Source organism: Vombatus ursinus, unplaced genomic scaffold (genome assembly GCF_900497805.2).
Source record: "Vombatus ursinus unplaced genomic scaffold, bare-nosed wombat genome assembly UNPS02014772.1, whole genome shotgun sequence".
In the NCBI taxonomy this organism is placed as follows: Eukaryota; Metazoa; Chordata; class Mammalia; order Diprotodontia; family Vombatidae; genus Vombatus; species Vombatus ursinus.
Genome location: NW_020954550.1, coordinates 21,487,197 through 21,514,841, shown reverse-complemented (window position 1 = coordinate 21,514,841; position 27,645 = coordinate 21,487,197). Strand labels below are relative to the sequence as shown.

At 34.0% G+C, this 27,645-nt stretch overlaps 1 protein-coding gene across 4 annotated transcripts in view; it reads left to right on the top strand.

The window, feature by feature from the left end:
* The window catches only part of DDX4 (DEAD-box helicase 4), a 60,802-nt gene that overhangs the window by 3,510 nt on the left and 29,647 nt on the right, over nt 1-27,645 (top strand). The window contains exons 4-10 of one of the 4 annotated variants that reach the window (XM_027863571.1): nt 5,963-6,040; nt 8,696-8,776; nt 10,033-10,083; nt 12,566-12,622; nt 24,404-24,502; nt 26,516-26,599; nt 27,222-27,263. In XM_027863571.1, the coding sequence (XP_027719372.1) occupies nt 5,963-6,040; nt 8,696-8,776; nt 10,033-10,083; nt 12,566-12,622; nt 24,404-24,502; nt 26,516-26,599; nt 27,222-27,263 (492 nt within the window). Of the gene's footprint in view, nt 1-5,962; nt 6,045-8,695; nt 8,777-10,032; nt 10,084-12,565; nt 12,623-24,403; nt 24,503-26,515; nt 26,600-27,221; nt 27,264-27,645 lie in introns of all 4 variants that reach the window. The other 3 variants (XM_027863572.1, XM_027863574.1, XM_027863573.1) reach the window with 3 other exon arrangements.

Sequence of the window (27,645 nt, the reverse complement as noted above, 5' to 3'; positions counted from 1 at the left end):
TACTAAGCACTTAATACTTACTAACTTAATCAGTAATTACTAATGTTTAAATATTTAAAGAATGATAATAGAGTAATATTTACTATAACTATGAATACCTAGGCATGTTTTGTTGCCTTCTTTATTAAATCTGGACTGTTAACAGTAACTGCTTAGTCTAATCCAACTCTGGGCCTGAGTCCAAGGTTGATGAAAAAAAAATTCATGCTGAACCAAATTTTAGTCACATGCCTTCTTAGTTATAATAATAACTAATGTCTATAGTGCTTTTCCCACCTCCAGCTACAGTTTGTTTCCTGTTCATTCCTTATTGGTGGTTTGGAATGCCAAAATAGCATTTCTTGCTTCAAAGGTGAAAAGCTGCTTTCTCCTGTGTCCAGGTGAAGTAAAGGAAGAAGAGTGTGGGGAAGGGGAAAGAGATGGAGGAAACTCTAAACCTGAGTAATAGATCTGAAGGCCCAACCCTTTTTTGTAGTAAAATGTTCAGTGTTTGTGCAGTGTCACATGGCAAAGAAAATTGTATCACAAGCAAAAAAAGTTTGAAAATTATTCCATTACAACACTTCTGTAAGGTAGGTAGTCTAAGTATTATCTTTGTTTTACAGATGAGGAAAATGGGACTAAGATGTTAATAACATCAGCTTGTAAATAATAATAATAATAATAATAATTTTTTGGGGGGTGAGGCAGTTGGGGATAAGTGACTTGCCCAAAGTCACATAGCTAAGTGAGTGTTAATGTGTCTGAGGCTGGATTTGAGAACTCAGGTCCTCCTGACTTCAGGGCTGGTGCTCTATGCCTGCGCCACCTAGCTGCCCCAACTTGCAAATAATTTACCCAAGAATCATACAGCTAAGAAATGGCAGATCTTTGGGACTTTCCTGCTGTCTTCTGAAGAAGTCTAGTCTGCTTTCAGCTGAACCATGCCCCGTGCCTCTAAACCTTGGTATTCGTGCTTGTTATTCTCCCATTTAATAGCTCAAGGGAAAAACCACATTCTAATTATTATCCTTTTTCCCCTCTTAGCTTGTCACAAAATCAGAGCTAAACAACTATGCCGAAGTACTGTTCACTGATGTTCAGTCAAATTACTATTGGTTCCTTTTTAGTCATAAGAATTTTTTTCCCTTCAGCTCTCCTTTGAAACTGGTCTAAATGCTAATTGAACAGGCAACTTAAGAGCTATCTGTAACTACTCACAGATTCCCAACTCCTTGAGTAAGCTTATTTGTATTTTTTTAAAGGAAAAATACTTTTTTTCTTTTGGACATCTAAAATACATTTTGAAACAAAGCTCTGTTTAAACTGAGTACGTTATCCACAATCTGAAATCCATCTACTCGTGGGCAAGTAAATTAATTTGTTAAACTTTGTTTCCTCGTTAGAAATAGTTGGGAAACTACTTGCATGGCTTCTCCCTGTCTTCAGAGGGTTGTGAAGAAATCACTTAGAAAATTTTTAAAAAGTCCTACATAAATGTTGGTCGTTATTTTGTGCCTATCTCCTAACTCCATTCTAAATTTTAATTTTCTATAGCATATAAAAGGGTGATATGGTTGTAAGAAACTGAAGTCTTTTAATATGTTGCTGTGTCTTTTGTTCATCTGTGTAACTTTCATTTGTATAAAATGTTTTCACAACAATAAAAATATTACTCATGTTTTATATATGAGGAAGTTGTAGTAAAAGTATTAGTCATGTTTTATATATGAGGAAGTAGAGACTTGAGTTAAGTGACTTATCTAGCATTATTTGAACCTAGAGTTCTGCTAATTTAAAGGTCAGTCCTTGTTGCATCTTATCACAGGCTTATATTTGAATCTTTGTATTGATAGGTAACATTTGAAGTTCTCTTATTTTTGCTAACTACTCTTGGCCTGGTGCTACTATAAGGGCAAGAAACCAGCAAGAATTTTTTTTTTTAATTGACCTTAAGCACAAAAGGATTAAACCATGTCAATGAACTCTTTGAAAGACCTAAGATACAGATTTAAAAAGAAAGTCTTAAGGTCGGGAGAAGAAAAAAGAAAGCTAACAAAATATGAGGGAAGAAAGCGCATGGGGAAATGCTTTGGTGCCTTTGACTAGTGTACTCAAGTTTGTGCCATAAGGGAGTGTGTTTGTTTTTGATTTAAGCAATGGGGAACATTTATCTTAACAATTCAAATGTGTTGAATCTTTTAAAGATTTAGTCACTTGTAATGCTGATGTTTCACACTTTTTTACTTTCATTTTATTTTGAGGTAGGTGTTTTGTTCTGAAAATATACAACCACATGTTATATGCTTTTATTGATATGGGGCAGGTTAAATCTGTCATCTAAAACTGAGCGGAGTTTTAGCTTTAGTAGAACCCATATTCATGGACATTCATTTTGATAATTATAATCTGGATGTTTTAATAAGGTAGTTAAATCTTCCCAAGCAAGAGAAAACATCTCTAGCTTATATTTAGAGATTGAATTTGGGATTCAACACTAAATTGGATATTATATCAAATTCAATATAAGAGCTCAAGGAACTGAGTTACAAAAAATATCTTTAAAGATCCCTCCTGAGGTTAGGCAGCACTATACATTTCTGTTTGATTAGGCAAGTATTATCAGTTTGTCATAAGTCATCATTTATTGGACTAATGGAACATGGAGGATGACCTTTGCAAAGGCATAGAGATGGGAGATCGAGTACTATAAGGAACAAATATATAAACATTTACTGTCTACTTTTTAATGAATGTAATACGTGCACTAAAATAAAACTACTTTCATTTTATTTTAAATATAAATTTACAAAGTAGTAGTAAGTACTTACTTGCCTGCTTCTAGTGCTTTGTAGAGAATTGAATGAACCTGGGCCTTGACCTCTAGAAGTCTATGATCTAAGCTAATACTATTTTTTATAGGTAGAAGTACATTGAAGTTACATAGCTCTGATATGTTTAAATTTAACAACTGTTTAGTGTCTGCTGTGTTCAAGGCATTTTGCCAGCTGTGGAGGATTTAAAGATAATCCAAAAAAAAAATACCCTGTCATTCTGGAGCTTATCTTGTAGGGTGAATAGGTACCTAACTGGGGAGTATGAGGAAAGCCCTCCTTTAAGACATAGCATCTGAGTTGAGCCTTCAAGTAGGCTAAAGTTACTAAGAAGCTGAAATGTGAAGGAATGACATTTTAAGCATGCAGGACAGTTTGTGATAGAATTCTGAATTCTGGGGAACAGCAAGTAGTCCAGTATTGCTGCAATGCAGAGTGTGTGAAAGGAGTAGGGTAAGAAAAGTATGGAAAGATAGATAAGAGCCACATTGTGAAGACTAAATTTTAGAACCAAGCTGAGAGTTACAGTTTGCCGTAGAGGCAGTAGGAAGCTACTGAAGATTTTTGAGCTAGTAAATTACGTGATAAGACTTGTGCTTTAGGAAAAATTATTTGGGCAGCTATGTGGAAGATATATTAGAGAAAAGACTGGAAGCTGGGCTTTCAATTTAAAGACTCTTGTTATTAATAGTCTGAGTTGATGAGATTCTGCACAAGTGTGGAGAGTGGAGAGAAGGGATTTGAAAGCTACTGTGGAGGTATAATCCATAAGACTTGATGAGAGTGGAAGAGTCAAGGATGATTGAACCTGTGTGGAAAAAACGATTGTATCTTTTTTTTTTTTTTTTTGCTTAGGCAATTGGGGTTAAGTGACTTGCCCAGAGTCACACAGCTAGTGAGTGTTAGGTGTCTGAGGCTGGATTTGAACTCAGGTAAAGACTGATGGTATCCTTAACAAAAGTAAGACATATACAGGAGCAATTTAGGGAAGATTTAGGGAAGAAGATAAATACTGTTTTGCATGTGATGGATGAGGTGCTGATGGAACATCCAGGTGTAGATGCCAGCAGGCAATTGGTGATACCTGGAACTCTGGAAAGAGATCAGAGCTGGATATACATATTTCAAATTTATCTGCATAGAAAAGTTAAACTCTGGGAGCCGATAAGATCATTGAAAGTATATATAGAGAGAAGAAGAGTGGTGAGGGATAAACCATTGATAATGATCTAGCAATTGATATTGAAGTGGAACAATCAGGAAAACCAGGAAAGAACAATATACTTAAACATGGCAGAGAAGATAGTGTTCAGGAGGGAAGGGATAGTAAAGTGTTAAATTGGAGAAGACTGAGAAAAGACTAGTACATTCAGCAATATAGAGATCATTGGTAGCTTTGAAGAAAGGAGTTTCAGTTAAGTGGTTGTGCTAGAAGCTAGATTATAAGGTTTAGAGAAGTGATTGGAAGTTTAGGAAGTGTCTATATATAGTCTATACAACAGGTATAGATAATTTTTTCTAGGAATTAGATTGTGGAAGTGCTGAAGATCAGGACAATAGCTTGAGAAGGTGATGGTCAATTGAAAGATAATGGTGGAGGAGACAAGCAAATGTGTAGGTGACAAGCAAATGTGTAGGTAGTAGAGAAGATAAAGAGGGATTTTCAGAGGTAAACTCTTAAAGGAGAAGAGAAAGGAAGGGATCAAGTGTAGAAGTAGAGGAGTTGTTTTTGGCAAGAAGAGTGACTTCTTTCTCAGAGTCTAGCAAAGGAAGAGGAAAATGGGGGATTATGTCGAGAGGTCTTGAGGGGAGAAAAGGGAGCTCATGATGGATATCCTCTGATTTATCAGTAAGGTAAGAAAGGAGGTCCTCAGAAAATAAGAGCAGGGTGATGGAATGAGAGGCTTAGGGAAGGAAGGGAAGGTTTGGAATAAGCGGGCAATGGGTCAGTCAAACAAGAATAAAAGGACTGCTTTATAGTAGTAAGGGCCTAGATGAAAATAACATAAATTTGTGGTGGACCCAGTGGTATGATTTCCTTTGGATGTATTTAGCAGCATGCTAGAAGGAGAGAAGACAGATGATGAAGTAACTCAGTGTCAGTTTGTTAAGGCATGAATGGTATTTAAGACAAATGGACAAGGAACTCAAGTGAAGAAGGCAATGAGGGTAAAGACAATGAAGACAATGAACTGGTTAATGATACAGTCAATCATAAGTAGTGGAAAGTGAGGTCAGAGTAGGGATGGATAGCATAACCAGAGATTTCTTGAGTAAGTAGGTGTAGAAGAGGAGTGAGGGTCCCCTCTTAACCTCTAGGATCAAATATGAATTCCTCTGTCATTTAAAGTCCTTCATAACCTGACCCCAGCCTTCCTATTGAGCTTTATTCATTACTTCCTTTCATGTACTCTGTGGTCTAGTCAAACTGCCTTCTTACTATAGTTTATACATAACATTCTCATCTCTTGACCCTGTGCTTTTGTATTGGCATTTCCCCATACCTGGAATAAAATGTAAGCTCATCGAGGGAGTTTGCCATTTTACTTTTGTCTTTGTGCCTGGCACAATGCCTTTTTTATAGTTGGCACTAATTTTTTTATTGATTGCTTTCCCACACAATAATTAAAGCCACAGAATACCTAAATATATCTAGTACCATAAGGAAAGAAATACACATGTGGATTCTAGTGAAAGGAGTTGGACACTGTGGAGAGGGAGCATAGTACCTGAAATAAACATTTTCCAGAAATTTTAGCTTTCAGAATTCCACTTTGCTGTACTAGACGATATATATGACTTTATAAAAGGATTTAAAAAAAACTCCCTAATTTTCTCATCTAATTTTTGAAATCCTATCTGAGAGCATTTCTGTGTTTTTATACGTGTGTGTATATATATATGTATATATGTACACATACACATATATGTATATATATGCACACACACACATACACATATATGTTATATAACATTGCCAATTCAATTTTGGATACTCATTAACTTTTTATTATTAAGCAGTATCTTTTAAATATTAACTGGTACTTAAATTTTTTTAGTTGTTGAAATAAATATACATATTACATTCACATCTAATGAAATATCTTGATTTTTTTTTCTAAATTCACTTCAAATGTGAATTGCTTTAGAAATCAGTGATGCGCCTACCCGGAGAGATCAGTTCATGAGAAGTAGATTTGCTTCTGGACGTAGTTTGGGAGGTAGAGGTATGTATTAAGAATTTGCATGGCTGTTGAATAGGTAGGTAGTAGAGGAAGTGATAGTGAGTATGTTACTTTTCTGTTTTTTTGGGGGGGGGCGAGGGTGGTTTGTGTTTTTTGTTGATGATAAACTCTATATGACATTGTTTTTTTGTATAATTACTGTCGTTTTTTCTTTTAGTTAAAAGAAACTATTAATAGAGTTACTAAATATTTAGTGGAAGCCATACTAGAGAAGGTCTAAGTGCCTACCTTCCTACCTCATAGGGTTGTTGTGAGGATAAAATAAATTAATGAAAGTGAAAATATTTCATAAGCTATAAATTGCTATATAAACGTGAAATGATAGTAATGTTTCCACTTCATAATATGTATTTGCCCAAGCTTTTTCTTTTCACTGTGTATGCCATGAGTGGTATTATCAAGCCATTAGCTTGTTATATTTCTTGAACTTACGAAATTGTCTTAAATACCACAACTAATGGTATCAGCTTTGTGTTATTTAAAGAAAGAATATTGTATTTACCCTAGACTATGTAAAAGGGATTTCTGTTTTGTACCTTGAAAGGGTATTTTTCATAAGTTAAAAATTTTTATTCTTTTTGTAATAGTGATTGTTTTGACAGAAGACAGACTGAATAAAATATTATGCTATTTTATAGTCATAAGTATTAAGGAATAATTTTTGACACAAAGAAACATCAAAAACTTCAAATATAATTTTATTTTAAATTATTTTAAAACAGAATATAAAGTAAATACTGTTATAATGAAATAAAAGGCAATAGGAACACTTGGTATCCCTATTATTTTTGTGTCATTTACTGTGGAGCATTTGATATGTGATATAATTCGTGTGTGTTTGAAATGCTTTCTACCTATATAAAGGCCTCTCTAAGAATTCTTACATTTTTGGAAACCTAAGGAAGATTGTGTACCTTTTTGTATGACATTTCAAAGAATTGGAGATTTTTTTAGAGGCATAATCAACCAAGTATGTAGTTGTGTTTTTGGTTTTTTTTTAGAACTAGTCCTCAGACCAATAGAGGAAATAATAATTCACTCTTAAGTTGTACTGTTCTTTTTGTAATCAAAATTATCACAGGTGTAAGTTTTTTAATAAAGCACAACAATCAAACACATTGATTCCTAAGTCTATAAACTTAACTGAAGTTAAATTCCATCCTTCCTACCTTCTCCAAAGAGTAGGAGTAATAAATAATATTGTGGTAATACAGCTGAGGGAAATTGCTAGCATGAATTTTGTAAAGTTGTAAAATGTTTATATAGAAAAAGAAAATGTACAACTGAAAATTTGCCCAACTCAGAATGAGCTAAATTAACCATAGCTTCCTAATGTAGCTGTGGGAATATTGATTAGTGAAGATTCAAATTGATAGAACTTTAAAAGAAAGTTTTTTTTCAGATGTCCTAGGTTGAATTAGCACAATTGAACTTCTGGTCAATGCCATTCACTCCTGTAACTTTGAATTATAGGATTACAAAGTTAGAAGTAACAAAATTGGAATATTGGAGGGCCAACCCATACTTGATAGCCTCTGCAACTTCTTTTGCTTAATTAGTTTCTTTGAGAAAGATGAATGGTTGTCTGATTGTCGTACCTTTTGTTTGACTTCACAAAGCATAAAGAAATTTATGGAAAAGGTGCTGGGGCCAAAGTTTAAGTCCTGGTTTGGTCACTTGCTGTATGATATCAGGCAGATCTACCTCACTAGGCCTCAGTTTTCCTTATTTCTAAAATAAGATGCTTGAACTAGGAGATATATATGCATGTATATATAAGTATGTGTATATGTATATATGTGTGTAAACATATATATGTATGTTCCATTTTAAACTCTCAACAGTTTGATGATATCCTTCAGTTTTTAGGAGGCCTTGGTTGATTTCTTTTGTCCTTTTAACTACTGCTTATATATAGTTGGTACTTAGAAAATAAAGTACTATCCATCTTTAGCTTGTCTTCTGTTTCTAGTGTTAAGCAATATACTCTGTTTTTCCTTAATTCTTTTTGATATTTTTGATTTGGAATCATGTTCAAAGAGAGGTGATCAAGGTGATGAGGGGACACAAAGCTATGCATTATGAAGGTTGGTTGAAGGAACTTAATATGTTTAACCTGAATAAATAACTTTCAAATGTTTGAAGAGTTTCTCATGGAAGAGGAATTAGACTTAATTTACTTTGGGCCTGGAATGCAAAACTGGGACAAATAAGTAGAATTGATATGGAGGCAGATTTTGGCTCAGTTTGAGGAAAATTCCTAACAGTTATAGTTGTACAGAGTAAGTGGGATGGACTCCTTTGAAGTGTAATGAGTCCTCTGTCATTGGTTATCTTTAATTTGTTAGGGGGTTATTTGTAGAAGCGTTGTTGATATATTGGGGGAAAAGTTGGATTAGATGACTTTTGAGATTTCTTCCAACTCTTTGTACAGTAACACTGGTATTTATAGAGCTCATCTGTGGAATTATTTTATACCATAGTAATAGGTTTAGTATTATTTTAAATTCAGGTTTGTTCCTGAGCCTTTTTTTTTTACTTCGCAGAATTAGTAGAGTGCCTGCCTTTTGGCTGATCATTTTAAGAGATTTTTTAAAAAAATGTATTACGGATTTAATTCTGTCTGAACTTCTGCAGATGCCAGTGATCAGTCTTCTAAGAGAGAAGAGCTATCCATGATGGGTGGATTTGGACCAGGAAAGGGTTTTGGAAACAGAGGTAATGACCTAGTCATGAGTAATTATTTGCTAGGCAAAAGGTGTTACCCCTAAATTTTATTAATGCATGGATGATAGCGGTAGAAGGTTGCAGTGTAATAGTTTCTTTTTATGTACAGTGAGTTCTCATATAATAAAATATGTTCCTAAAAATGATTGTATCATACGAAGTCCAATAAAACCCACAGAATGGAAAAATGGAGTTTCTGAGTGCAACACTCAAAAACTTTATCAGTGACACATAAAAAAGGTAGGAGTCCAATAAAAACAGCACAGTTTTATACGTTTTAAATTATTAAGAAAATACAAATACTATAATAAATAGTGGCAGTGTCAGCAATCTTGGGCTACTGCTCAGCCTCTGGGGTTTCCATAAGGCCCCAAATGCGGATTGGCAAAGTCAAGTTGCTGTGGGTAAGGGCAGGCCCCAGTGGACTGAAACTCTGACCTGGGTCTCAGCCATGGTGGAAAGTGGGGTAAGGAAGTAGATTAGACCTCTTCAGTCCACAGCTCCTAGTTTCCTAGAAGATATACAATAAATATGACACTTTATATTGAAAAAGACTGAAAGTTTGCTTGTGGAAATGGGTATTAGCAAGGTTGTAGTTTGTGAGTTATTGTGAAGTAGTGCAGTTTTCTGAGTTTGCTTAATGTTTCTTGAAGACAAAATTGAGAATAAGCAGAAACAAAATTCATGTTAAGCTCAGATCATTCTCTTTTCTTTCTTTCTTTCTTTTTTTTTTGACAAGGCAGTTGGAGTCAAGTGACTTGCCCAGGTTCACACAGCTAACGAGTGTTATGCATTCTCTAATATATCAATTTCATTGGAACAGATCCACATTTTCAATACAAGTGTTACAGCAGACCTGACCATATTGTGTCCTAATAGAATGTATGTGTGTGTATGTGGTGCTCTGTAAGTACATGTTGAATAAGTTCAGATTACATTAATGTTATGTTTTGTTATAATTATCTCTATTCTTCCTACATAAGAGTTTCTTTGTTTAGGGAGAAAGGACTTGTTTATTTGCCTAAAAATGAAACTTTGAGAAACATTTGGAAGTTTTCATGTGTGAATGACATAAAACTTATAATTATATCACTGCCACTTGGATCTTTTTACCTAGCTCATGTAGTTGCAAAGAGAAATGATAGTACTGATTATCCCCAGAAGTACTATGTTTTGGCTACTTACTCACAGAACAACAGATCAAATAACTGTTGTAGTAATTTGTATGCTTTTGTATTTTTCCCTAGGTCTTTCAAGTAACAAATTTGAAGAAGGTGATAGCTCTAGCTTTTGGAGAGGTAAATTAGATCTTACGATTGTGAATAGTTCGTGTTGTGTGACATTTAGGTTATATGTTGAAGAGAAATTAAGAGTTGGCTGAGTTTATCTGTGTATCCCAGTTTACCTTTGCTGAGATAATTTAAAAAATTGAGATTGAAATTACTTTCTTTTCCTCTCAGTGGAAACTCAGGAATAGTATTCTGGAAAAGATTTATGGTTATGGTTGTAGAAAATTAGTCTGCATATGTAGGGCAGTGTGTTTAGTGAATAGTGTGCTAGATTTGAAATGAGGAAGACCTGATTTCACATTCTACCTCTATTACTTAATAGTGTGCCTATGAACAAGTCAATTAGCATCTCTTTTTTAATCTTTTAAAGATAATATTACCTTTGTCACCTCTATCAAAAGATAGTTGTGATATTGAAATGAAATAATGCATATAAATAGGCTTTGCAAACTAAAAGTTCTATTTTAAGTGTCAGTTAATCACTTTTTTTGGCTTCCTTATTTGTAAAATGAGGGGGTTGACCTAGATAACTCCCTGCATCCCTTCTAAATTTATGATCATAAAAGTAGTCTGTGGATACGACCCTTTCAATATGTTGTATTGCCAAAATGAGACTAGGGATTCAAAAATAAAAATAACTTTAATGTTTAGAAATCCGTTGGTTTCAGATTGGCCTCAAGCTAATCATTGAAGAGCACATAGATTATGGGAAATCATCACTGTCTATAAGATTGCTAATTAATACTGAAAATTACAAAGACATGTTTGTTAACACTTTTCCCCTGCCCAAGTTTTTGGAATTGGTGTATAAAATGGGCTTGAAAAAGGGAGGAATTCATGGAAGAATGACCATAGAAGAGTGTAAGAGATAGAATAGAATAGAATCAAGTAAGCACTGTTAAGACCTGAGCTTTCTATGCCTATGGCAACGTATGTAAAAATAGTGTATTTGTAATAGAGAATTGGGGCAGCTTGGTGGTGTGGTGGATAAAGTGGGAAAGCTAGAGTGAGCAAGATTCATCCTCCTGAGTTCATATCTGGCTTCATATACTTAGTAGCTGTGTGACTCTGGGCAAGTCATTTAACCGTTTGTCTCAGTTTCCTGATCAGTAAAATGGGCTAGAAGGGAAATGGCAAACCGCTCCAGTATCTTTGTCAAGAAAACACCAAATTGGATCAAAGAATACCACTGAAAACGACTAAACAACAGTAATAGAGGATTGACATTTGGGCCTTCGGGGAAAGTTTTAATGATTTTTTTTTATTCTTTAGACACTCTGTTAATCTCTGTTCCTTAAGCTACTTATTTATGATGCCACATTTCCACTCACTTATTTCCTTATGTTCCCTGAGCCACTTTTTACAGAAATTTGAGTTTTCCCCACTATCTTGGCCTAATGGAGATTATATGTGTGTATGTATGAATAGGTATGTGTGTATACACACACATACAAGTGCTGATTAGTAACTTTTATAGATAAGCATGATTTCCCATGATCCATATGTTATTAAATGATTAATATGAAACTAACCTGGGACCAGTATCTCCTTTTCTGTAAGATACTCATTTTCTTTTGTTTTCCTTCCAAGCCTTTAATAAATCAGAAGTTAAATGTGTGGTTGGAATTGTCTTGATCCTCAATGGCATGCTATTGAGGAGAGGTTTAGGTATCAAGCTAGAAGATTTTTTTCTGTGGATCTAATTTTTTGACTTAAACCATGCTGGTCATGGACTGTTGCAAGAGGTACTTTTACCTACTTTCCTTTCTTCATCTCTTTTAGAGTTTTTTTTCCTTTGGTCCTATCTAACTACCATTCCTTAATTCCATTCATTGTTTAGTCTCTGCTAGTAGCGAATTGTCAGCCCAGTGGATTACATCTTCTGGGTACTTTTTTTGGGTGGTGCTATGTACTTAAGAAAAACCCCAGTAGGAGTCAGCAGCAAGACCTTGTTATAATAAGGATGTATAAATACACACAGAGCACAGACACACACACACACACACACATAAAAAATAAGGTTAAAATAAGGATATAGCCTTGTTGTTAGCCCTAATAGCTAAGGATTCTTTGCTCTAATGAAACAAAATCAAATAAATTATATTTTACTTTAAATTGCCAAAAGGATATTGTGAAAAGAAAGTATTTGAACTTCACTCCTCACTTGAGGTTGAACAAAACACCCTAAGGATCATCTGTGCCATCTATTTCTGTTGCCTAACCCTCTCCCCATTCTAAAGAGTTATTGGTAAAATTGGTATAGATTTTGAGACACCATGGCAATATTTCTTAAAAATTTAGAAAAAGTTCAATATTAGAGAAATGTAGATATGATCATATGTCTACATTTGTACATATCTACATATGTATACATGAACATATTGATTGCAGTGGGACTAGGTCAGAAACAATGGAATAATAATTCCATTTGAAAGCTATGATTTCTTTCAGTTGTGTTGCTTAAATGTGATATATTAATTTGTCATTTAAGAATCTAATGACTATGAAGATAATCAGACAAGGAGCAGAGGATTCACCAGAAGAGGTGGTAAGTCTATTTTGTGTTTAGTTTTGATAAGTTGTAGAGTGAATTCATTGTAGGTGAGAGAAGCTTTACTTTTCACACACAACCCTCCCCCCCCCCAAAAAAAACCCCTTAGGTAGGTGTATTGTAGCAGAACTTTGATTCTAGAAGAACAGACTGGGAATGAGTTTTTGTGGTGAAGACAACCTTTACAAGAAAACAATATGTCTTTGAACATATTTAGCAGGTGCCCTTCTGCTTCTGAATTTACAGGAACTGTACTTCTTAGGTGTTTGCATTATTTTTTTTTGCCAACTACAGGCTTCAGATCCTCTGAGTCTTTGTCAGGTGAATCTAAGTTGACTTTGGCTCTGAGGACGGGTGATAAGTTATTTTCTGCTGATCAGTAGTCTTTCATCACGTTCAATCAATCAGTTTTTTTAGTATTGATAGTGAGGAAAAGCTGTATGTGGAATTACTGTCTTTATGCAGTTGTAGGAATAGAGAGTTTTTTGATAGTTGTAGTATTATTTATATAGGGTTTTAAAGTTACTTTTCCAAGCATATACAATTAGTAAGTATCTAAGCTTATAGAACCTTTATCTTCTCTAAAAGCACTGATTCTTCACATTTCTTGCATTCACATTTGCCCAGTTGTTTAATAGCAGCTACTTTTGAGTATTGCCAGCACTTTTAAGTATCCTGAAGATAACTCAGATGCACAGAGCTTTTCTTTGTGAAACATGGAATATGGCTTGTAGAGAAAGATGTTCTTCAGTTCTAGCTTATCCTTTTACCAGAGCTCTTGATTTTTGAAACTATGAAGGACACTGGTACATTCTCACTGGAAACAACTTAGAATCAGTAGTCTTGAGTATTCATTTGTTTTGAACATAGCTACCATAGAAACTGAGACCTCTAATGTTGGAAGGTCCAGCCTCAGACACTTACTAGTTGTGTGACCTTGGGCAAATCACTTAGCCTCTGTTTGCTTCACTTTCCTCATCTATAAGTGGAAATAATGGGAGCACCTACCTCCCAGAGTTGTTGTGAGGATCAAATGAGAAAATAATTGTAAAGCACTTAGCACAGTGCCTGCCCCACAGTGCTATATAAATACTAGCTGTTAAATTATTATTATTATTATCATTACTGTTATTATCATATAACATAATGTACAAATGACCTTCTGTTAGTATCAGTTGAAAGAAATATGATCCATAATCCATAACTTGACTGGTTTGAAGAAAAGCAGACCTATACTGATGATATGTATGACAGACTGGAACTGGAAGATAATACAGACTTTGGCATATGATACCTGGTAATTGACAGTTGGTACTGTGTTTATGTCCTTTTCCAAGAGTGTCCTTCCTTTCCCTTTCCGTGGTCTTCACTTTCATAGCAGAATGTAACCATTGTATGAATGAAGGTAGTACCAAGAGCTGCCAGGAGGTATGTAGATGTAGGTACAGGCCTAGTTGTCACCACTTTTCTAGGCACTATGATTTTGGATCAGACTGCTAGAGCAAGGATCACTGGGAATTTTTCCTCTCAGAATCAATGCCACATATTTTTGATATTCATAATTAGAAACTCTGAATTTGGAGATCAACAAGAGCTACTTTTGTGGTCACCAGATTTTCTAACAGATCTCCTTACCTTTGACCTACCTCTTTGTCTCTGCTTTTTGTAGAACATTTAGAAATGAGGGGGGAAAAGGTAAAAGTTGTCTTAATATGAACATCTCTGATTTAATAATACACTATATTCAGAGGCCAGTCAAGTTTGGAGTTTGGGATTTATGTGCTTTGAAATAGTGTTTTCTTTTTAAAAACTTAACCCAGGGAGGAAACTACATTCTGAATTCTCTGGATTTAATTAGATCGTATCAAGGTTGATATCAGAGGGTATTGTGGTATTGTAGGGATTAGTCTAGAGGTCAAAAATATAGATAACATTGGTAGTGCTATGTTTGGGAGAAGGAATTTCACAATTGTGAAGTAATCCTGAATGAGATGTTCCACTAATTTTCAGGAAATTTAAAAAATACTGTCCGAAAGCATGGTAGATGGAGGTTAGAATACAAGTCAGTAGATTGACAGGACAGAGATAGAATAGTACCTGAAATTTAACTCACCTTGAAATGTAACTAAATTTTAAAGCTTCAGATGAAGGAATCATGCTGGCAGCCAGGAGGAGGCAATTTACATGTGAATTCAACTTGTGTGAGACTAGTCAACAAGGGCAAGGAATATAAGAGGCTGCAATGTGATGCAAGGGAAGTTGAGATATATCTCCAAAATAACCTGTCTTGTATAACCAAGCATAGTGATCTATCATGAGAATGATGGCTCTTCAGTAAACAGGAATTTTAATTTATCCCTGTTGTGAATTCTAGAACAGGGAAGAGCCTTTGATGTGCACATTGACCAAGCAACTGAAGCTGTTGGGTAGTCTGGAATTGAATGCAAGTAAGAAGTAATGGATGACTCAGTATTAATGTGATGTAAGGAGGTGATAAATCTATTCTGGGTTTTCTCATACCTTGTAGAAGGGTCAGTGAAAAAGCAAACACTAAGAATTTTGGGGAATAATCTTTTGAAAAGGGAGCAGATAGAAGTAGATTATCTGAAGGGCAGAAAAGATAGTTAGAGAAAAGGTGAATTCTAGAAATGGAATAGAAGTAAAGGTTAATCAAACAGAGGTATGGGGTATGAGGGAAAGATAACATTCCTGACTAAGTAGGAAAGAGTTAAAATGGACTTGAATTATAGCAATAAAAATAAAATTTGGTCAGGGGAGGGGAGGTGAATAGATAATATTAGAATTTCTAAAAAATGAAAATTATATCCATCTTTGGTGAGGGCAGATGTGTGACCATGTATTAATGCAGGAAATGATGTTGGATTAATAAGACAAAGTAGTTGATACAAAGGGGATAGGGCAACGTAACAAGGTCTAATGGAGGAAAGCCAAGTCATGCAAGCTTTAGTGTTCGTAGGCCGAATTTCGCAATAAAAAGGAAACAAATTATAAAATGGATTAGGTGGCGCAGTAGATAGAGCTTCGGCCTTGGAGTCAGGAGGACCTGAGTTCAAATCCGGCTTCAGACACTTGACACTTATTAGCTGTGTGACCCTGGGCAGGTCACTTAACCCCTATTGCCTCACCAAAAAGCAAAAATTAAAAAAAAATGGATTAGGAATCAAAACCCATTTGTTGATAGTTTATTGATTTGATGCTTAGAGTACATTTATTGAAAGCATAGGCATTGATGCAGATTTCAAATGAATGGCTACAATAGCTGATATATAGAATAGCACAAGGGCTATTATGCTTTAGCTAAATCCAAGAAAATTAATAGTGGTTTTTTTCTAATAAGGCATTAACAGATAACAATGAAAGATAAGTGGGAAAACTACATTATGACTAGAGGTGTTACAGATAAAGAATATTATTAATGAAGTTACATGTACAAAATGGCAAACATAGCAGCTGTTTTATTAAAGAAAAAGCTAATTGATGTGTTGAAGTGGTCCAGATTATAAAACTAATTCCACGCTACTTTCATGTTCTTCTAGCAAAGCGTAATAAATCCAAAAGAAAGATAAGAAGGAGATTTTTGCCCAAAACCTTGGAAGAACTATTAGGTCAATGGAGTCTTCTGGCGATGTATTTTTCAGGCTGCCATGGGTGATTAGCAGGAATTGACTATTAGGCTGGGGCAAAAAGAACTCAAATGCAGAAAGGGAAGAATGTTAAAAATCTCCTTTACAAGCCAAAATAAAAATTTAATCAACAAAGGACATGTTAAAAGAACAAGAAATATAGACCTTAATGGAGACGAAAAAAAATTGATACTGGAGACTAGATCATAGAAACAAAAAAAATATTGAGAGAATGTATCAAGAGTTGAGATGTTGATAAAGGAATCCTTTTAGGAAAATTTAAATCTCTGAATACTTAACAAAAAAATATAATGAGTTGAGCATGCATTTTATGTGGCTTTTTTTTTTTTTTGGTGAGGCAGTTGGGGTTAAGTGACTTGCCCAGGGTCACACAGCTTGTATCACGTATCTGAGGTCGGATTTGAACTCAGGTCCTCCTGACTTGAAGGCCAGAGCTCTATCCACTGCACCACCTAGTTGCCCCGAGCATGCATTTTAAAGAGAAAAAAAAACAAACACTTAACAAACCAAAAATGTTCACAATAAGAATTAGGAAAATTAAAAGATGTGAGAAACAGAATTGAAAATAAACAGACTGTATAAAGGTATTTTGAACAGTAACACAGTAAATTAACCATTATCTAAGTTGATTTTTTTTAAAAAAAAAGTGAAACTAAGTTTGAAAATGAATAAAGAGAAATAATAAATGCTCAAGTAGTTATTAGAAATTAATTTGTTAAATTATATGATAAAAGTAAAAACCTAAACCGAATAGATGAATAGCTAAAAAAAATTCTAAACATTAACATAACTGGAAATACATAAAAAACTTCATCGCCCAGAAAAATTGAACCAAGCCAAACAGAAAAAAACTCAATATCTAGATGCATTTGTAAGTGAATTTTGTGAAAACTTTAAGGAACAAATAATCCTTATATGAGACTTTTTAAAAAATGGAAGAAGTCAACATTGTACCAAATTATTTTGTAAGACAAGTGTGGTCTTGATTGCGAAGATAGGGAGGGATGAAGTAGAGAATAACAACTATAGAACAATACCATTTATAGGTCAAAAGTATTGGTATAAGTATATTAAATAGAATTTAAAGAGTTTATAGAAATAAATTTTTCATGGTGACCAGGTTTTATTGATGCCAGAAACATAAGGATAGTTCACTATTAGTAAAACAATCAGCATAATCATTAGTGACTAAAATAAATACATTATATTAATAGAATAAGCAAAGTCTTTGAAATCAGTCACTCTGTCATATTAAACACTATGAGGCACTGGAATAAAAAGACTTCTTGAATATGACCAAAACCACTTAAAATTTAGAGTTAATATTCTTTGTAATGGGGAAATACTGGCAATTTTGGCAATAATTTAATTCAGTGGACAAGTGTTTATACTAAATGTTTATTTTCTCAATACTGAACTTAGAAAAGTAATGAAAATCTTTCCTCCAATAGAACTTACATTTTACTGAAGGGCTAAACATGTATGTAGATAAGTAAATAGAGGACACTAATTACAGGGATTCAAGAAAGCGTCTTATATGAAGTGGTACCTGAGCTTTTTTTGAGAAAGCTGCAAGATGTAGAGATGAAGAAATTCATATGCACATTCCAGAAATGGAGGCAGCCTTTATAAAGGCATGGAGGGGGCAGATGATATGCTATTTATCATGAACAGCTATACTGCTGAATAATTTGAATGAAATGAGGAGTGCATGAAAGGAAGTAATGTGAATTAACAATGCAAAAATAGATTGAAAACCATATTGGAGAGTGGAAAAAGACTTTAGAGGCCATTGAGTTGAGTTGTTCTCTTTTTACAGATGAAACTGAAGCTGAGGTTAAATCACTTACAATCACACAGCAGGGTTGAAAGGTCAAGTCTTCTTGACTCCAAGCTCAGCACTATTGTTAATTGTGCTACTTGTAACAGTCTTCAGATTTGGTATTTTAGCTGAGAGGCAATTGGGAACCACTGAATATTTGAGTAGGAGAACAAGGTTAGATTCGTGTTTTTAGGAATAGTTATATTCTTGCTATATGAGGGATGAATTAGAGAATGAAAAGATCAGTAATAAAACAATAATGTCTGCTGTCACCATTATTTGGATTGTTACTAGAAATTCCAGACCTCGATACAATAAGAAAAAGAAATTAGGGTGTAAGCGTTAGCAAAAAGGACACAAGATTATCACCATTTGAGTAAAATGGTTTCCTTAAGTATAGAAAGTTATGGGGAAAAGTGATGAATGAGTTATTTGAGAAAATTAGCATGGTATAAAATATAAAAACAAAATTATTGCCATTTCTGTATTTTTCTAATAAAAACCAGGAAGAAAACAGAACAATATGGAAAATAATGAACTGTTTTTAGTATCTGGGAATTGTTAGAAGATAGACACAAAACTTGTTTAAACACCATTACCCAAGCATTTTTCAGAGAAATAAAAAAAAAGATAGTAATGATTGCCATTGTGTAAAGTTTTGGCTTGGTCAGTATAGTAAAAATTAAAATATTACCCGAATTTGTATCTTTGATGCTATATCTTTACCAAAAGTATTCTTTGTGGAATTAAGCAAAATATCATTTATAGGGAAGAAGAAAAAGAAATATTGTCTCAGGAAATAATGAACAAAATGGTTTGGTATTAAATTGCAAATGGACAGAACTATCTGGTACTGGAAAAAGAAAAAAGTTGATTGATTTTATGGGTCTAAGCAAGATTAGAAGCAGCCATTTGCTTATAATAGTCTGCTCTTCGGTTAAGTCAAGAACATAAAATGTTGAGAAAGAACTTAATTCAAAATTGTATACTAGTTTGGTGGAAAATACGTTTAGACCAGCATTATGTACCACATTTAGTTCCAAATGGTTAAATGAACTAAATATAAAAAGTTTCACATTAAAAGAGTAGCATGCAAATTATATCTCACAGCTGTGGCTAAGGGATGAATTTGTAACTAGCCTTGACATTGAGGATATTAAGAAAGCCTATCAGTTAAAATTATTTTTGATTGTATTAAAATAAATGCAGCTAGAATAAGATGAAGAAATACAGACTGGGGAGCATCTTTGAATAAAAACAGCTCTCCTTAAAAAGTCTGACATCCCAGAATCTTTAGGAAATTAACATCTGTGAAATTGAGACATTCCTCAGTAGTTAAGGTGGTCAAAGGATATAAACAAATGGTTCTCAAAAGTAGAAACATAATTATCAGCTATCTAAAAAGATTTAAATTGTTAATGACCAGAAAAATGCACACTGAATTATCCTTTTGAGATATCCTCTTGGCAAATGTGGCAAAAAAACTTAAAAATAAAATATTTATAGGGATTCTGGAAAATAAGCATATTAATTTACGGTTGGTAGAACTATTGAGTTGGTTCACTGTTTTAGGGAAGAGAATTTGAATTAGATACTACTTGTAGTAGGAAAAATTGGTAACAAACTGTGTGCCCCATGATTGGGGAGTTGCTAAACTAATTATGGTAGGTAGATAAAATGGAATACTACTACACCATAAGAAATGACAGAAAACTTTTAAAGAAATATAGGAAGAAATCAATTAAGTGATAGAGTGAACATAGCAGAACCAAGAGCACTTATATACAATTGCTACAGTTACTGTAAATGAAGACAACTCAAAATGACTAGAAAACTCAGATGAAGATATTGGACAATATTGTGAATAACTTTAAGTTAACATATGGCAAATAGGTCATGCAGTGGATAGAGTGTTGAACCTGGAGTCAAGATAACTTGAGTTCAAATCCAGTCTTAGACACTTCCTAGCTGTGTAACCCTGGATAAATCAGTTAGCCTCTGACTCAAGTTCCTTATCTCTCTAATGGGGATAATAATAGCACCTTCTTCCCAGGGATACTGTGAGGATAAAATTAAATATTTGTGCATAAATGCCATATAAATGCTAGCAATTACTATTGTAGATATTATAAGGCGTGAATATTTTATAAAATAGAAAACTGCTGAAATGAGGGTGTATCTATTAGTAACAGTCACTTTTATGTTATACTTTTCATGGATTGCATATTCAGCTGGGAATGCATCAAATTTTTGGGGTGAAATAATGTATTGATAACATTTTTTAAAAGCTTTAAATGAAACTTAAAATATTTTAATGAAGTGTCAGCTTTGGCATCATTTTCAGCAACTGTTGAAGGACAGAATAAATTCTCAGCTTGCTTTCCTTTGTAAGATATAAGCATTGTTAATAAGGATCAGAATTTTTTTTGGACTTTTAAAAAAATTAATTTTTAGTTTTCAACATTAACTTCCATAAGATTTTTGAGTTCTAAATTTTCTCCCCCTCTTCAGGACGGCATGCAATCTGATATAAGCTTATATACATTACATATATATGTACATATACATTCATATTAAACATATTCTTACATTAGTCATTTTGTAAAGAAGAATTAGAACCAAAGGGAGGAACCATGAGAAAGAAGATACAAAACAAGAAAAAAAGAGAAAATAGTATGCTTCGATCTGCATTTAGATTCCATAGTTCTTTTTCTGGATGTGGATAGCATTTTCCATCATGAGCCTTTTGGATTTGTCTCAGATCTTTTCGTTTCTAAGAAGAGCTAAATCTATCAAAATTAGTCATTGCACAACGTGGCTGTTACTGTGTACAGTATTCTCCTGGTTCTGCTCACTTCACTCAGCGTCAGTTCATATAAGTCTTTCCAGGTTTTTGTGAAGTCTTCCTGCTCATCATTTCTTATAACACAATATTATTCCATTTCATTCATACGCCATAGCTTGTTCAGCCATTCCCTAGTTGTTGGACATGCCCTCAATTTCCAGTTCTTGGCCACCACAAAAAAAGCTGCTATGAATATTTTTGTACATGTGGGTCCTTTTCCCATTTGTATGCTCTCTTTGGGATACAGCCCTAGAAGTGCTATTACTGGGTCAAAGAGTATGCACAGTTTTGTAGCCGTTGGGGCATAGTTCCAAATTGCTCTCCAGAATGGTTGTATCAGTTCACAACTCCACAAACAACGCATTAGTATTTCAATTTTCCCACATCTTCTCCAACATTTGTCATTTTCCTGTTTTGTCATGTTAGCCAATGTGATATGTGTGATATGGTACCTCAAGAGTTGTTTTGATCTGCATTTGTCTAATCAATAGTGATTTAGAGCATTTTTTCATGTGACTATAGATTTAATATTTTCATCTGAAAACTTTGTTCATATGCTTTTTATTTGTCTTTTTTAAATCTCATTTTCTCTTCCTACTTCTTCCTATTCCTCTCCCCTCAAACGAATCATTTGTAACAAATAACTTGTCACACAAAACAGATTCACACATTGGTCCTGTTTGAAAATGTATCTCTTTCAGTACCTGTCGTCTATACCACCTGTTGTATAGACATCCTTCATTAACAGGCTTCTGCAGCCGTGCTCAGTTTACTGCATTAATCAGAGTTTAAGCTTGTCACAGTTGTTTACCTTAACAATATTGTAGTTAGTCACTGTATATATTGTTCTTTTGGTTTTGCATTCTTCACTCTGTATCAGTTCATGCAAGTTTTTCTCATTCTGTCCCCTATGTTATTTCTGTGTCACAATAGTTTTCTATTACATTCATATACCTTAATTTGTTCAGCTGTTCCTCAATTGATGGGAACTTCTTTTGTTTCTAGTTCTTTGCTGTAACAAAAAATACCTTATCTTTGATTCCCATGGGGTCATGCGTAGTAGCGGTATGGCTCTGCAGTTCAGTAGTTTTGAAGGTATACTTCTAAAGTCCCTTCCAGAAAGGTAGAAACTCTTTATCATGCCACCAAAATTACAAGTCCTCTCATTAATTGTCTTTTTTTTTTAACCAATTTTATGGGTGTGAGGTAATGCCCCAACATTGTTTTAATTTATACTTCTTTTTTTATTGATGATTTGGAGCATGTTTTAATATGGTTATTCGTAGCTTACATTTCTTATGAGAACTGCTATTCCTTTGACCATTGTCTGTTGTGAAATAGAACTTACACATTTATATCAATTCCCTGTATATCTTGGCTAGCAGACTATTATAGAAGCTTGATGAATCTTTTTCTTTCTCAGTTGACTGTTTCCCTTCTAATTTTATGATGTTCTGTAAAATCTTTTCAATTTTATGTATTTGAAATTATCCATTTTATCATTTGTCATCTCAATATCTTTTTGGTTAAGAGTTTTCCCTTTATCTGTGGGGTAAAAGATCTCCTAACTTTGTTATATCTAGATCATATATCCATTTGAAGCTTATCATAGTATGTGGTGTAAACTTTTAGTATTATGCTAATTTTCCCATACTATTTCTCACTTTTCCCAAATATCTTTTTTTGACAGATACCGAGTTCTTAACCAGTAGTTGGTGTCTCTGGGTTTATTGAACATTATAACTATTCTGTTTTGATTGCTTCTGGATCTTGGGAATCTAATTTGTTCCACTGATCAACTTTTTTTTTCTCTATTAACTTAAATTGCTAGAACTCCTTTCCTACCTTCCCTCTCCCCCATAATTTTCATTGAGATTTTTAGCATTTTATTCCTCCAGATGAATTGTTATTATTTCTTCTTTGTTCTATAAAGTAAGTGTTTGGTAGTTTGGTATGGCACTAAATTTGTAAATTAGTATTGTCATTTTTAGTTGATTAAGAAGGCCCAACCATGAGCAATTAATGTCTTTAAGGTTCTTTTTTTTAAATAAAGAGTATTTTGTAATTGTATTCATACAGTTTCCATTTATGTTTTGATAAGTTAACTATATTTCATATAATCTATGATTATTTTGAATAAAATTTCTATTTCTATTTGTTTCTGTTGGGTTTTCTTGATCATATAAAAAGTGTTGGGTTTTTTGTGATTTTCTTTTATGTACTGCTACTTTACTGAGATCAAATATCGTTGGAAGCTCTTAAGAGTGATAATAATAAAATTTCTTAGGAATTTACTGTAATCCCATGAGTTTTGGATAAAGTTCCAGAATTCTCAATTTGTGCTTTGTAGGATTTGAAGTGTGTGACAATTAAACTGTTTGCTGCAGGTGCTAAGCTAAGCAACTAGATCTATTGCTGTTCCTCTTAGGGAGAAGGGAAGGTGAAAACTTTTTTAACTTACAGGAATCACACTTACCATTGGTACAGACTTAGGAAATAACTCCGTTTTTCTCTCCTGTAGTTAAATTAAACTCTTTTTCAATTTGTGGCACTTAAGAATATTGCTCCTTTAACTTGCCAGCCATCTGGGTGAATTATGCCCATTCATATGTATAACTATTTACGTGAAAAATGTAAACCTCCTGCTTTCTATCATGGTAATCTATCATTTCCACTCCCTAGTTAGACACTGTCAAATGAGAATAAGGAAATCTGTGAATTTAATAGAGAGATTTTTAATAGCATACCACAGTTTGTGGTTAATTGGTGAATGTTCTGTAATGGGTTTTAATTAAGGATCAATGACTATCAGTCCGTTTTAGTTGGTCTATTTCCAAGGCAGATTTTTGCAAAATCTGCCATTAAAAAGGCCTATATGCAGTTTCAATATCAAACTATCCCTGGGTATTTGTATTCATTTGGTTTCTATGTGACTTTTTTGGGTTTTGTTCCAAAGAGAATGTGATTTTATTGGTACATTTTATTGTCTAATAAATTTAAAATAATTTCCTGTTTGCAATGATAAATTAGGACTTATCTGAGACTTAGTGTCCAGGCTTACAGGAATCATCCATTTTAACCTTGATAAAAAATTGTGCTTTTAATGATTCCAAGCTTTTCCCTGGAACAAAGAAAATGAATGAAATCATATCAACTTTCTTCCATTGATAGTGTATATTATATAATTTCTCAGTCTCCAAAGAATTAAAGTTGCTGTTCATTCAAACGGCAGTGGTGATAATGCACAGTGTGCATGAGTGGGCTGTAACATGTTACTAATGAAAAATTGTGTAAGAAAAGTAATGTAAATGTAGAGAGTATACTGTAGTTAAAATTGGACACTTCCATAATAGTTTATAATTTTGTAATTACTTGTCATATAGTTACATGGTAATTAAATTCCATGAACCAAAATAACAGGTTTTTGTTTTGTTGTAACTTTGTAGGTTATCAAGATGGAAATGATACAGAAGCTTCAGGGTCATCAAGAAGAGGTGGACGTGGCAGTTTCCGAGGTTGCCGTGGAGGATTTGGTCTCACTCACAGTTAGTAGTGGTGAATTGTGTGCCACCTTTGATTTAATATTGATGTTACTAAAATACCTTCTAGAATTGGAGTTGAGAGGTTCTTTACAGCTCAGTTCAGTCCTTTTCTGATAGAGGAATCACTTCTGAAACATCTCAAAAAGTGATAATCCACCCCAGTTGTAATACCTCCATTGATGGGAAACTTACTACATAATTCTTCTGTTTGAAAAACTGTAATTGCTGGGTAATTCTGATTGAGTTGAAATTTTATTTCTATTTATTAGTCCTGGTTCTCTCCTTAAAGTGAAACAGAATAAATGTACTCCTTCTTTTACATGACAGCCCTTTAAATTTATGAAAACCATTATCATGTGCTGCCTGCCCAGATATCTGTTTCTTGTTAAGTTTTTTTAAAATGTACATACACAGAAATGATTGAAAATTATAATTGATTTGAACACTGAACCAGGTCTTCAGAGTTTTCAAAGATAGTCCCAAAACAGAATACTTTCTTCCATGGTGTGATTTAAGAAATTCTTCTAAGGTCCTGTTTGTCTGCCATATTGCCAAAAATAGTCTTGAGTGATCACTTTGGTATTGCATCCAGAAAATCACCACTCAAATCCATGTGCTTCTTGGGAGGAGGGATCATTTGGAGGCCAAAGCAAGAAAATGTTTTTGATTTAGAGGTAGTGGGATTGGGTTGTGGTCATGGCCTGCTTTCATGGAGAACTGGCCAGAGTAAGATGCTGCACGGGTACATTCTGGAGAACATGAATATAGTGAGAGGTCTTTTCTTTTCTTTTCTTTTTTTTTATTTTTAGGCAATTGGGGTTAAGTGACTTGCCCAGGGTCACACAGCTAGTAAGTGTAAAGTATTTGGTCTGAGTCTGGATTTGAACTCAGGTCCTCCTGACTTCAGGGCCGGTGCTCTATCCACTGTGCCACCTAGCTGCCCCCGAAGATGGTGAGAGGTGTGAACTTGGTTGACTCAATGATTCTGCATGTGACCAGTCCTGATTAATATTAAAGAATTTCTTTTTATAAAAGGGAAAGATTATTTCTCATGGAAATTAACTGCAGAAGATAACTTTCTCAGCCTATAGAATTAGTGGAAAAATCTTTTTTGAGATTTGTTGGGGAGAAAACCTTATTCCCCCAATCTGCTTAAACTCAAAAGGTTATTCATATAGTAAAACTTCATTAAACACTTTCCAGAATGGTGATACTATACAAGATGCTAAGGATACAAAGACAAAATGAAAAACAAAGCCCTGACTTAAAGTAGCATCTCTTCAGTTGAGGGATGTGGAGTGGTGATTACCACTTATAAAGATATATTTATGTAAGAATATTTGAGCAGGGAGAGAACACTGACAGTTTGGGAGGTCAGGAATAGCTCCCTTCAGTTGAAGGGAGTTGAACTTTGAAGTAATGGAATGATTCTAAGAGGCAGAGGTGAGCAGAGATTTCATTCCAGGCCTGTAGGACAGGCCTTGCAAGGGCATAGAGGCAGGAAATGAAATGCCTGGTTGGAAAAGCCAGTAAGCCAGTTCTGCTGGAATATAGAAAGCACAAAGTTGGTGTAATGTAAAATCAGTCTGAAGAGTTAGGCTAGAGCCAGGCTGTAGACAGGCTTTAAATACTGAGGGTGAAGAGTTTTGATTTTATTCTGGAGGCACTAGGGATTTACTAGAAGTTCTTTTCACAGGGAATGACATGTTCATTGTCATTCAATGCCTGTTCATTGTTATTTTGGTTGTGTGGAAAGTGGATTGGTAAATGGATAGACCTCTCCCATAGTCCAAGGAAGAGGTAATCGAGTAAAGAGGGCAGGCAGAGTTAAGTTAGAGCTGTTAAATAAGATTGACTAGATGTGGCAGCTAATTGTATGTGCTTCTGATTGTCTTCAGACAAATTTTAAACATAAATAATCTTACATACAGTTAAGTGATTTAAAAACATTTGAAAAGCATCAGACAATATAATGTACTTGAAATATATAATACATTTTATATCTATAAAATTTAGATAATGAATCTGAACGAGAAGATGGGCCTCAACGCCCTGGTGGATTTTTTAATTCAAGAAGAACAGGATTAGTTGATCCAGCAGGTAAGAATCTAGAATTTATTGATAAAAGTTTTGTGTGTGTATGTATTTCTTCATTATTTAGTTTTAATAAATAGTGTATATGCTATGGCAAAACATATACAGACTGTTCTCCCTGTTCTCCTTCATTTGCTATTTTTTTGCTCTGTTGAAGTACTGAAGTTAAATGTAAAGAAGAGTAGCTCATTGCCTTTTTGTATTTGTGTATTTGGTTTAAGAAAACTTTTGTTGCTTTTTTTTTAATCTATGCACTGTGCATTGTTTGTTACCTACAAGTTAATTTCAGTTATAAATTAAAGTTGATTAAAATCATTGAGGTGGGAGGAGGATATGAAAGCATTTGCAGTCTCATGGACCAGTGTCAAGGGAATGAAATTAAAAGAAAATTGAAGGAATGGATAGGATTTGGGAGTAAATGAAAAATGAGAGCACAATAGTAGTGGAGAGATTTAAATATAAGGAAAAGTTTGAATTAGATACATAAATAGAAGAAAACTTAGGTAGAAGAATTAGAGTGATTAATTCCTTCTATCAGCCCAGCAGTGATGAAATAGAAACCTCCATTTTGGCTTGTGTGGTTGAGGAGAATTAAAAAAATTTAAGATTGTTGTCAAATACTTTTCAGGTAATGGTGACAATTTCCGAGGCAGAAGTGTTGGTGGAAGAGGTGAGGTCTGCGGTGGGGTGCTTAACTTTAAAATTTGATAACAGTAATTCAGATTGAAATAAAAGCTATCCATTCAGCTTATTTTCTTCTTCTGCCTTAACTTCTTGTGGGGAAGTGGTAGTGCTTAGAAACAAATGTTTTTATATTAAGTTGAAGGGATAGGGCATTTGGCCTGTAGGTAGCTGAAGAAGTAAATAGCTCTACATGACAAAATACTAAGCACTGTTGCAAGCCATATAAGGAAGTTTTTAAAATGCTGAAACCTTTCAGATTAGGAGGAACTTGTTTTGACTTGTTTTATTGTGAAAAATGAGCAACATTTATTTTGATTCTCTAATATTTTTTCTCATGGGTTTTCTAATATAGTTTCCCTTCTGTTTTT